Below are 12,872 nucleotides of genomic sequence, written 5' to 3'. Positions count from 1 at the left end.
AAGTCAGTTGTCCTGATTGCTCTATCTTCTTGTTGTGTGTGGAGCAACATTATAGCCTACTCAATCAAACACAGTAGGTTTTTTATAACACACATACTGAGATCCCATATTTTAAGGTGTTCTGATATACCATAATAAAGAAAAATTTGGCACTGTGAAACAAAGTCTTTGTCTAGAATCACAGAATTTGGTCAGGTGAAGACGCTAAGAATGACCTGTGTTTGGTAGTTTTACAATAGCCCCTAGATAGGAATTTATCTCACCAGTTTTTCATCAAAGGCTAATATGTTGGCTTTAATTCTTGGTGCCTGGCTCAAAGCAGGGGTGAAGGCAGAAGCTACAATAAAGATCATCTAGCACAAGTGTGGCTTCAACTTTTAGTGGCACACCTATATCAGTTTTCTCACCACTACAACCAGAAGCAGCAGGTAGTGTCACTGGTTGCCAAAGCCCACTCCCACCATGGCTTGCTCTGCTGTTTCTTTAAACTGGTGGTATCTTTGGAATACTTTGAAGCTATTATGTGATGCGCAGAGTGCTACAAGTATAGCAAAATACATTATTTGATATTAGCTCTATCCGGTGCATAATTTGTATATTAATAAGTGGTGGGTCCAATATTTTGCTCAGAAGCCCACAGCCAGCACTAAGGTTGGGGTGCTGAATAAGAAAGGCTATGTAGAGTTCTTTTCAACCCTTCTTTCTCCCTTTGTTACTGTTCTTCCATCTTCCTCCTGATCCTACTTTTCCCCATTGTGTTTTTGTTTCTCTTGCCCTGAATCAAAATCTTTTGAGGAAAAATAAGGGCCATCCCCACAAATGGTGCCGGTGGCCTCAACCTACAATCACTGAGTCAGATTAAGCACTGACTGGATCATGCCTGTCACTAGGTGAGGGGGATGTTACACAGGCATGATTCTGAGGTTGCCTGTCCCAATCTTGTTACTCCCAGTAAGGGTTTAGACCACATTTATTTCTTCTAATTGTATGATCACCAGGCTTTTAAAACTAGAACAGGCAGTATGTGTTAGCATATGAATATAACAATGAGTACTGAGAGCACAGGCACTATTGTGTTAAACAGCTCTAGGGGCATTACTATTGTTTTATGCTAATGAAATACTAAAAAAAGTAATTGAAAAGGTTGGACACTGCTTTAAAATGTATCATTTCAGCACAGACATATGGGGTTGTCAGGGTTGTAAGGGAACCTGGTTTATGAAATCTGCTGAGCTTGGAATAGTATAATACCTGCACTGATTTTCTGTGTGCTCACATTTAGTCATTTTCGCCAGCGATCTAACACTCTGTAAACATAGCATGAAACAAAAACATAATTGCAATGACATAACTTGAAAAGCAAATCACAAATGTTTAGCAGGCTCAGTTTTCATCCTTTTATGCAGCAATGGTTCCAAAAGGCAGCATCTCTGCTTGTACCCGGTCCATATGTGACTAGGCGATCAACACCAGTTTTTGTCTTTTCATTCTGTGACTTTGAGCCCTCATTTTACAATATGATCAGCAAGACTGAAAGTACCAGAATGCCAAGAAAAAACCTAGTCTAGAGCAGCTAGTCATGCACACGCCTGGGAAAATTGGTAGGGCTGCAGTAGAGAGATACTCATCCTCTTACTTTGCTGAGTATGAAATCAGACCTGATAGATGTGTGAGACACATCATTTTTGTGCTCTTCAGACCTTACAAAACCAACTCGTGAAAAATGTCAGGACACAAGGACAAATTAAAAAGGGGACTATTGCAGCAACTATGTGACATCTAGGCACCCTACATGATATCTCCATTTGCCGTAGTGTACAGCGAGGTCTGCTGAAACCCAGTTTTCTGCTCCTTCCTAGTGCACAACCATTTAATTTTAGTTAGCTGTTTTACATGGCTCTAACAGTCACTTCAGAGTGCTAGAAGATACAGTGAGCTAATAGTAATACCAAATCAAAGAGGTGCCTATGCAGTCATGGTGAGCAGAGGAAGCCTTGTGAATCATGCAGTATGTGCTGAGAGGCAATGCTGTCTCACTGATGATTCATAATGCAGACCAGGTGGCTGTTCACAGTCCATCAAATCATGACCCACAATTAAGAATCCATTCATTTAACATGCTTTCACCATGCACAATGAATTCAGAATTGTCTGCTGTTACCACATATTCATTTGTCCACACATCCTTTCGGGCACTTGAAACAATACTTCAGATGATGTACTAATAATACAAATAGCAGCGGGTTAAACAAAACATGCACCTAACCCCTATCACCTGTTTTATATTAAAAAAAGTACAAGTTGGATTTTTGCTTACGTATGCACACATCACAGAACCTGCCGCCAAAGTACAATCCTTGAAAAGGGAACTATAAAGTATATAATTTTCGATGGTGCTCCAATTTCAATAAATTTAAGAAAGTCCAATCAATCAATGTCATTTCATTTTTGTCTTCTCTTTATTCTTCTTTTCTTTCAAAATTAAAGCATATTTATAACAACATCAGCCAACGCATTTCGTCCTCAAAACAGGAGTTCTTCAGGGCTGTAATACAAGAAATGTAGTACCCTTACCTTATGAAACCACATAGAAATCATACATTCAAACACAAACATAAAACAATTAATATTAACTTATCATATTGAACCAGTAACTTAACATACAGACAAGGGATACCCACAATATATACAATCAATATTGGAAATAAAAAATAAGCGACATACCTCAATATAAATTCCACATACCTCTACCATATAAACATATATACACTCACCTTTTTGGTGACTATGCACAAATGAAATGGCACAGGCCGACTATGGAAAGGATAATATTGCATTGAACATAAATATGGCTAAAGCCATTAAAAACAATACTATTATTTGTGGTAACAGTTAGTTGGGAGTATTGCCGAGTTAAAAAAAAATATATAGATGTGTGTTTTATAAGACTTACTGGTTACTTCTTTGTTTACCTTCTTGTTACGTCTATAATGTTTTATTGTTGTAATAGTGTGTATAGTGTGTATATATGTTTTATGGAAGAAGTATGTGGAATTTTTCTTAAAGTATGTCTCTTATTTTTGATTTCCAATATTGATTGTATATATTTGGAAACAGACAAAAAAATCATATGTGGCCCTTAAACTTGAAAAAGGTGGTTTAGTCACCAGACTGAAACACAATGTTGTAGAGCCGTCCTTTAAAGAATTGAGAAATACTCTCCTGTTTGGGCTTTAAGCAGTAAGACTAAGCTCTTGTCAATGAGCCCAAACTATAGTCCATGAAGTGGATGAGGATGGAAGCAGATTATTTGGAACATGGGAGCAAGTCACTTTCTCAGTGTATCTTTTCTCCTAAGTTGTGTAAATAGATCAAGATTGCAGACCCATTTGGTGTGAATCTGGGGGAAAAATATTCCCAGAACACAGAAATTGCATCAGATGGTTATTTATATAGATTTAAATAGATAGAAAAAGGGGGGAGTAAATAGTTCTAACAAAAATGAAACATGTCAGGAGTTACATGTATTCATGTCTGGTTGTCTTGAAAGGTATTTTACCAATCCAAAGTGCAATACAGTGCCTGGTGTGATAAAAGGCATTTGGCATTTTTCAAATTGGCATGGGTGGCTCTGGCTATCCCTTCGCTTAAAGACTTTGCTGAAAAATGGCACAAGACTTTGGCACCTTTTACCTTGTTGTGGATGGCACTATGCTAACCCTATAATTAAAAATTATGTTAAGAAACAGACTTCGAGATGAGCAGATTCAGAATGTTTGTGGTTTTGAAGGGTGTCCCATTTAAATTTAAAGGAGCTGCTTTCCACCTAAACTTGGGAACTACCTAGAGTTCCCTGTTTCTTTTATTGCGCAGATCTGAGTAATATGGTCCAATACTGGTGGGGGGGGAGTTTGGTGACATTATAAACCTCAATGTTTAATGCCATCAGAACCCTGCAACAGTAAAAAAAGACTATGGGGGACATTATGACCCCGGCAGTCGGCGTTACTTACCACCACATGATAACATTGGCGGGTTGGCTTCAGCCAATGTACCACTCTGACCGCCATGGCGGTAGCAGCTGCCGCGCTGGAGATAACCATCGAACTATGACCCAGCGGATTATGACCCCGCTTACCACCATGGTTTTCGTGGCATTCGTAATGCCACGAAAACCATGGCGGTAGGCCCTATCAGTGACAGGGAATTCATTCCCTGTCACTGATAGAAAGCCCCCACCCCCAAACCTCTCCAAACACACCCTTATCCCAGTACCTCTCCAAACACCCCAGAACCCCTCTACATCCACGCCCCCATTCAAATACACACACACGCAGACACACACTCATTCACACATACATACATGCATGCATTCATCCAATCACACACACATCCGCACACACTTCAAAACATACTTGAAGACATGCATTCCGAATTACATACATTCACGCACTCACACGTCCATACATTCACATATGCAGTCAACATTAAACACACACCGGCATTCACACACGCAATCAACACTTAACACACACTCGCATTCCCGCACACACTTACACACACATGCACAACCCCCCCCCACACACAACAACCCACAACCCCTCCCATGTCGGAGCCCCGACTTATCTAGATCCAGGGGGTATTCCAGCAGGAGACGGGATGAGGCGGTGCTACCACCAGCAGAACACCACCAGGCCGTATTATTTGTCATAATATGGCTGGTGGTGGTCTACTGGCGTGGGGATGCTGGTGGCAGCAGCGCCACCTTACCGCCATCTGCCAATATGACCACAGCCGGATTTCCGTCCTTCTTGTGGCAGAAATCCAGCTGTGGTCATAATATGGCCGATGGCTGGTAGCCGCAGCAAAGGTCTTATGATGGCCGTCGCCGCAGTGGTAGGCGGTTTTTACTGCCATGGTCATAATGAGGGCTTATATTACTTATGTTATCCCTTATGTAGTTTGAAGAGTTGGTTTGAAAAACCTTTGTGATTCAAAGTGCATCTAACAACAGCCACTGATTAGAAAGGAAATGTTATGGTTTAGAGTTAATGAATTAAGAGCTAAAAAGGCAATTGGAAGGATCAGTGGAGTTTTGCAATTTAGAGGCTTCAGCATTTACAACGTAATTATACATTTACCATGCTTGCCACTTAATTTGCTGCATCATTTCACAATTTTTATATTTCACAAAAATGGTTTCTAGCCTAACGATCTTAAATAATACTACCAGAAACCAGCATAATTCACCTTTTTTGCTACATAATTTAAATAACCTTGCCACATCATTCTAGTGGTCCTGACAATGATTTGTTTGGGGGCCACCATTATGATGAGCAGGTTGATATACATGAATAGACGACTAGTGATAGATGGACAGACATACAGTTAGATATAGATACAGATGCCAACACAGAAAAGATATAGGGCCTGATTCGGATATTGGTGGATGATTTACTCTGTCACAACGATGATGTATATTCTGTTCACCAAAATCCAAATCACACAGGATATAATGGGACTTAGATTTCGGCAAACTGGACATCCATCACTGTTGTGATGGGTAACTTGTCTATCAATATCTAAATCAGGCCCTAAGAGAATGATAGAGATACAGACACATATCAACAAACAAAAAAAGGTAGTTATATTATAGATAGGCAGATAAATAGATGAAAATAGAAACAGTTGTCTCTTCCTGTTTCTTCCTCAATCCCTCCATTTTTACCTCTCCCGACCTTCTTTCTTTATACCGTTGACTCTCCCTCTCTCACTTTCTGTCCTGCAGGTTCCATATTCTGTCTCTCTGTCTGTCACCTCTATCTCCTCCTGTCTTCCCCTGCTTCTCCTACCATTTCTCTCCTTAGCCATTGTCTCTGTTGCTGTCTTTATTGTCTGACTTTCTTTCTCTTGCCATCTCTCTCTAAACTTTTCTCTCTGTATGTCTATGTCTCTCACTGTCTTTCTAACCATTAGGTCTCCTGTATTTCTCTCTCTCTGTATCGTATTCTGACTCCACCTTAATCTGTCTTTCCCGATCAGCATCTCTGTCCACATGGCTTTTTCTGCCTCCTCGTTTCACTCTCTTGATTTCTTTCTAACACTTTGCTGTCTGTTTTTTTTACTCTACTGTTCCATGTCTCTTCTGCTGTATCTCTCGGTCTGATCATCTTTTTGCCTTTCCTTTTTTTCTTTCTCTACCATCTTTCCCTAGCTCTTCATCTTTCTGTCTCTCTCTCTCTCTCTAGTTATATATTTTTCTCTCACTCTCCTAGTCTCTACTTTTCATCCCTCCCTGTCTTTATCTGACTTTGCCTCTCCCTATTGTTCTTTTTTCTCTTGTTTTTTATCCCTACCCTTAACCCTTCACTCTCTATTGCTTCCGCTCTATCTCTTCCATTGTTCCCTGTCTTTCTCTATCTCCTTCTCCTCTGTCATTTTTAATGTCGTGGATAGGTGCCTTTTACAGTCTGGCAAGTAGCTGGACAACATGGACGCATATCTATTTGATCTCTAAGAAGCACTAGTAGATGTGATTCTTGGCTCTCTTGCAGGCCTACAGAAATTATGATATGCACAACAGAATTACAATATTTTTGATGTACAACAGTGGCAAGGTTTTGTTTTTTAAAAATTGTATTTGAAATTGGTGCATCATTATACATTAAAAAAGAACGTAAGAATGAAAAGAACAATAGTCACATAATTTCTGATTAGGCGTGCAATCTAGGGATTCATGTGTGTTGTGCTGAACAGGTTCAACATCGTCATTGAGGAAAGAAAATAATAGCAGTCAGTCTATTTTAAATGCTAGCAGAAAAAAACACCTAATGTAGCCAATAATGTATTTTCTTTCCTTTCTTTAAACAGGTATATATTGAGACCCCTTGAGACTACTACAAAATATAGGTCATTAGTATATGTCCCGGACAGAGGCAACACAGTCTTTCATCCTTCTGAGGATGATAATTTGAGTATGGTTAAACCTTCAATTTGAAACTGCAAAATAGGTAAATACCTATATGCTAACAGAATAAAACAACTACAGACATCCAGGCACACACAGACCAAAATGCCTACAAAAACACATGCACAAGGACCAGGCACACATTTATCCATGGCCACAGACCAATAGTCTCTCAATAACACAGGCCACCTGCCACTCAGTCACTGATACACATGAACCAAGAGTAATATTGTATGATATACTGGTGGCTTATTTAGCACTTCAGGAGGGCTGTATAATGTGCCAGACCTCACATGTGAGAGGACTGAGGGAATGAGAGAGAGAGGGGGGGTGAGGAATCAGTCTTATAAACAGCACATCTGTACTCAAATTGGAGTAGTAGGTGTTAAGAGTTTGCTTGTCATGGAAAGCAAAACAGCAAAATATGCAACACTATAAGAAAAACGAGAGTAAAGTAGGCAGAAGGTATAAATAAACGGAGAGGAAACAAACAGTGTGAGGTATAAGGTCCCTAACAAATGCTTAGGAATGGTAAACATTTAAAGAGATGCAGAGATAGCTATGCATGATGACCACTAACTAGAACACAAATAAGTGCAAACACAATTTGCATCTACAGGTTCATTTAACACCAATAAATATAGTCAGAGAACAGGCTATTTATTTTTAGTTTTAGTTTTGAGAAAAATCCTCAAATCAAATTTTAATTTTGTGAATCAGACCCTTAGACTTCAGGTCTAAACTTAGACTTCAGGTCTAAGTTTAGACTTCAGTATTACGTTTGCCTTTGGGAATCGTCCATTAGACTTCAGGTCTAAGTTCACATTTGTGAATTGGGCACTTGGGGCATTATTTATGAAACGTTAGTGCCTCCTTTACGTCATTTTTTGACGCAAAAGCGTCATAAACTTATATTACTATATTTTGGAAGTTTGCGCCGCTTTTGCGTCAAATAATTAAGTAAAGGCGGCACTTTCACTTCATAAGTCAGGCCCTTGATGTCTAGCTCTATATTTATAATGGAATCATAATGGTTTCATGTTTATCTGCACAATTTTGTAGACTCAGGGGTTAATATGAAACTATATATTTGAATTGTCCCACAAACTGTAAAAAAAATATTCAGCCCTCAAACTGATAACTGCCCTGACATTGCTAGAGGTAATATATCACCGGAAATAAATGGTAAAGTTTTATGGTAGTAAGATTATTTTATATCTGCAATCTCTAGGTGGTAACTATCGATCCAACTGACATGTCCAGTGTTTTTTTTTAAAGTTCTTTGGAGATATATAGTTCATGTTCATGTTAACCGTCAACACCAATGCTGAAATCACAAAAAGTCTGTAAAACAATGACCAATAAAACATACTGTACTTTTTTAACAGCTCCTGGTCTTTGGAATGATGAACACTGTGATCAAAAGTTTCCATTTATCTGCAAATATACCACACCTTGCCGTTATTGATGGAAATCTGTCCTGGAGGATCATTACCACAACGTCCAGAAGGAGCTGTACAGGCTTTACAATAAGTGATCTATTGGAATGTAATGAAACAAATTATCAACTGATGAGAAGAGACAAGTACATCCGTGGCTTTAGTTTGCCACCTTAAAGCACTGAAGACTTGTGTTCTATTTCCCTATATTATCAACCTTTCTCTGCATGGACTGTTATACTTAATGTTCAGCTACTTGAATCTGATGTGAACAATAAAGCTCCTTTATAGCTAAACATAAATTGATTGTCTACTGCCTTCATTACAAATATGATGACGTTACATTCGAAATCACAAGTCACTGCTGTAATAAAATACAAAGGCACCCCTTTGCAATGAAAATCTCAACCTATAATGCTCCTTGCAATGAGCCTTGATTTAAGACATTGACTAATTGAATAATCATTTTAAGTGTTAAGAAGTAGACGTATTTTAATAAAAACTGCAGTTTTTACTAATTCAATACTTGTATGCCGTATTGTTAAAATAGAACATATAAACAATAAAGACGTTGAAAAATCATAGAAGCATGCTTCCCCAATCATATAAACGTTATTCTCTTTACAATTAATAAATCAATTAATTTTGTTTGAATGAAGATAACAGTAGAGCACCCACTGTAACAAGATGCCATTGTCTGCCTGCAACTAAACTCCTCTCACAAGGAGATATGGGCACATTTGCAATTTCAGGGAGTGGCTAACAGAAGATAATTAGTAGAGTTGATTTGAGAGACCTGACAGCACAGTGCATCTATAGACATGGGAGGCCTAGCCTCGGGTGAAGTAGCACTTTATGTAATCTTGTTTTTGTGCGAAAGTAGTGGTCTTTAAAATGTGATGCACGCTCACCAGGGGTCCCAGTTAAAAACTGTGGATAGGCCTTTACAATACACCCAGGATTAACTAAAAAAAAACCCTGTCCACTTTTTGATTGCTCAACATCAATGGGTTTTAAAGGTGATAACGCGTCCTTTCATGTTAATTTATTACACATTAGGACTTGTTTTAGGCCAATGAATCTTGTGACCCAGTGGAGAGACACCGTAGGACGAGATAACTAATCAATATGTCAAGTAATATATCAATAATGTCATCAATATTTATCACCACAATACACTTTACTTTGGTTAAAGACATTAATCAAATTGTCGACGCAACCATGACCTTTCAGCCATGAATAACCACACCTTTAACAGAATTTTATGTATTTTATTCCCTATTGGTTACAATCTACAAGCAAAAGAGTTAATCTCAACACAAAGAAGCATAACAGCATAGTCACAATATGGCAGCTGTGATAAGATTTAATTAATGCAAGAATCACAAACATCAATACATAACACAGCGTAAACATAGATCAGAATACAGCAAATGTCATATATGTGTCAGTTCAGCATAGCATAACATCAGTCATTTGTCTATCTGCGTCAATCGAAGTGAACTCCTATCCTAACCACTAATTAGCATCAGCATGTTGGGCTTCATGCAAAAGAATTTAGAACACCAATTTGGAAAACTTCTAGCTATGGTCTCTATCAAAATGAGCAGTTGGTACCTAGAAAGCAAAAGCAAACAGACAAATTACAAATTGCATTGTCATAATTACCCTCCAAAGGTTAGGTCAGCACACAGGATCAGTCTTCGTCTTCAGGACATCAGTAAAAACGCCATCAGTCTAAACTCGACTAAAGGAACAGGGGGAACTTCCCTCGTCAGGAGGAGAAGTGTAAAATCGGGCAGTCTATGGGTGAGGATGGTTTTAATAAGTCTCAAAATCACCAAACAGAGTGACAGAGTTTCTGGATACAATCAATAGCATTCCCTACCTATTTCTCTCGACCTTTCTGTGACATGGGTTTTTATCCCTTTTTCGTAATACCTTCCCCCAAAATTCTATTGGACATTTACTATACCCCACTATCTTTCACCTATCAAATTATACATTAGGTAATTCCAATTGTCACCCCACATTTATTCATAACACTTTGATTGGTCTTCATAATTGACGTCTTCGGAGGTGGCACACTCAGGGATTACTTCACATCTTGGCACGTCTTCTCGGGTCATGAGTTCCTTTGTCCATGGTTTAAACGTCCTTGTACATTACATTAATCTACATTTGTTTCAATCTTGTGTATAAAACTGAAACTAAGGTAGTAAGTATGCGGATGAGAACAGAATTGCAATGATACATTCATCTTCCAAGTTGAAGAAAAGAACATTTGCAGGGTCATGGCCCTTTGCGAGTCAGCACACTGAAAAACAGAAAAATGCTTTTAATATGAGAGCCAGGCAGCGAAAACCCACAGCTCACGCTAACTTAAGGCCTATGAGATTTTCAATATAAATGCAATATCGTAATCGTTAATATAACTTAATTAACCATAGCATTAATAATTTTATTTATGAGTCGTTAGTTCCCGTATGCATTGGTGGCCACACACATTATAGTCATAATTCAAATGCACTTTTAAGCATAATCACTATTATTATCGTTTTCTATGCAGCATCGTTGAGCATTGATATAAGCAGTAGTTTTTTAATATATGTATTATTTTAACTACGCTCTCTCAGTCCCTCCTCTGATGACGCTCGTCATCACACAAACCTTTCCCTTTGACCTTTCATTTTTAATTTTTCACTTTGTGCATAATGCGCATTTCAACATCTTGCCCTTTATGTGAACTTTCCCAAATCTCATTGAACATTTTCTCTCTTTCACTTTCTTCATTTCTTCTGGTTCTTTTAGTCCAGTTTTTCTTGATGTTATCATTGATTTTGCATGCCCCCCATAATCCTAATAGACAAGCCAGGACAATTAACAGACCCATTAATATTTTTGCAAGTACCCCGTTCCAAATATTGGTAAACCAGCTCCCTACTCTGGCAATTCCTTTTCCAAAATTGTCCCACACACCAGGTTCCTTCAAATCCACGCTATCTTTAGTTAGGTTAGTAGGCATACCTCTAATCTTTTTGCTATTATCCGGAATGAACGAGCAACAATGGCACTCGTTGAGCATTTTGCAGACCCCTCCACTCTTTGCTAAAAGAATGTCTAAAGCAAGCCGATTTTGAAGAGTAATAGCTCTTTCTGCAGCAAGTTCAGTATCCATCAGGAGGATAGCCCCTGTGAAGTTTATCAGCATGTTATCCACGATAGTAGACAACTTTTGAATCTTCATAGAATTCAAGATAACCCCCACTGAAGGGATTATAGCTTAAAATATGTCACCAATGACAGCAGCCACTGATTCTCGTTTTTGTCTAGCATGTTCTAATTCAGACATTTTAGGTATTTGTTTTAAGTCATCAATCTGGTAAATCTTTGGTAAAACTATTCCCAAATAACATGTCCCATACCATCCCTTAGGGAGACGGTAATAAGCATTAAGCCCACAGATGTAGTAGATCCCAGGGATCGCTGCATCCTGTCCATTCAACATCAATGTCCACTTACTCTGAAACAAAAATTCATGTCTGCATTCACTCGTTCCCACAAACAAATTGTCCTGCTCAGATTTTGGCCTATATATACAAAGCCTGACTACATGTAATGCATCTATAGCTAAATTGCCTTGTGTTTTAATTGCAGTGTAAGCATAATCATTTGCATATGTGCGTTTTTCTAATCCTTTTTCTAATCTTTCTTTCAATGCTTTGCGTCTATCATCAGTATGATCTAAAAAGCTTTTCTCCACAGGTGATAGTAAGCAAGTCAAATTATTGCGATGTGCATAAGCGGTCCCGAATGTAAGCGTCGGCTCAAAGAATCCTCTAACTATTTTTATATCATGTTCCTTAGCTAGTTTGTTCAGGAATTCGATCACAGGCACAAAAGAAAACACAACATCCAAATTTGAATAAAAGTACTGTACATGCTCTTGATTGTAGAATCTGGTTAGTAGTAAACTACAGCTAATCCCGTAAGATAAAGGAAGGCTATGGTAGGTAACCCCTTCTTGTACAGATGAAGGAATCTTGGTGCACACATAACAGTTTTTCGCATCCATGGTCTCCACATACTCATTCAGCAAGCGATAGAAGACATTAGTAGAAAGTTCCTCTTTTGAATTAGTTCCCTCATGCAAGTGTCTTGCATCCTGCTCAAATCTTTCCCACAGTGTTAGTGTTGTAGTTTCAGGTTTTGAAGTAACGTTAATAGTCTCTTTCTCTAACCATGGCATTCCCACAATCACTACCACAATTATTATTGTACACACAATACCTATTATAAGACCTAGCCAACCACACACCTTACTCCCTTTGTTACTACCTCTATTGTAAGCCATGTCTGTATAGAATCAGATAGCAGATCAATAATCAACTTAAGGATGATTTAAACTTTTCTCTTGCTCTTTGCGTATATTTACAGCGTCTTCACTCACTCCAGGACCCCTTTGT

At 38.5% G+C, this 12,872-nt stretch overlaps 1 protein-coding gene across 1 annotated transcript in view; it reads left to right on the top strand.

The window, feature by feature from the left end:
• The window catches only part of LOC138302025 (lectin-like), a 157,034-nt gene extending 148,599 nt beyond the window's left edge, over positions 1-8,435 (top strand). The window contains exon 5 of the mRNA XM_069242442.1: positions 8,356-8,435. Within this exon, the coding sequence (XP_069098543.1) occupies positions 8,356-8,435 (80 nt within the window). The remainder of the gene's footprint in view (positions 1-8,355) is intronic.
• The last annotated feature ends 4,437 nt before the right edge of the window (positions 8,436-12,872 follow it).

This window comes from Pleurodeles waltl, chromosome 6, assembly GCF_031143425.1.
Source record: "Pleurodeles waltl isolate 20211129_DDA chromosome 6, aPleWal1.hap1.20221129, whole genome shotgun sequence".
Lineage (NCBI taxonomy): Eukaryota > Metazoa > Chordata > Amphibia > Caudata > Salamandridae > Pleurodeles > Pleurodeles waltl.
Note: the sequence above shows the minus strand (reverse complement) of the source record. Positions and strands in the feature narration are given on the sequence as shown.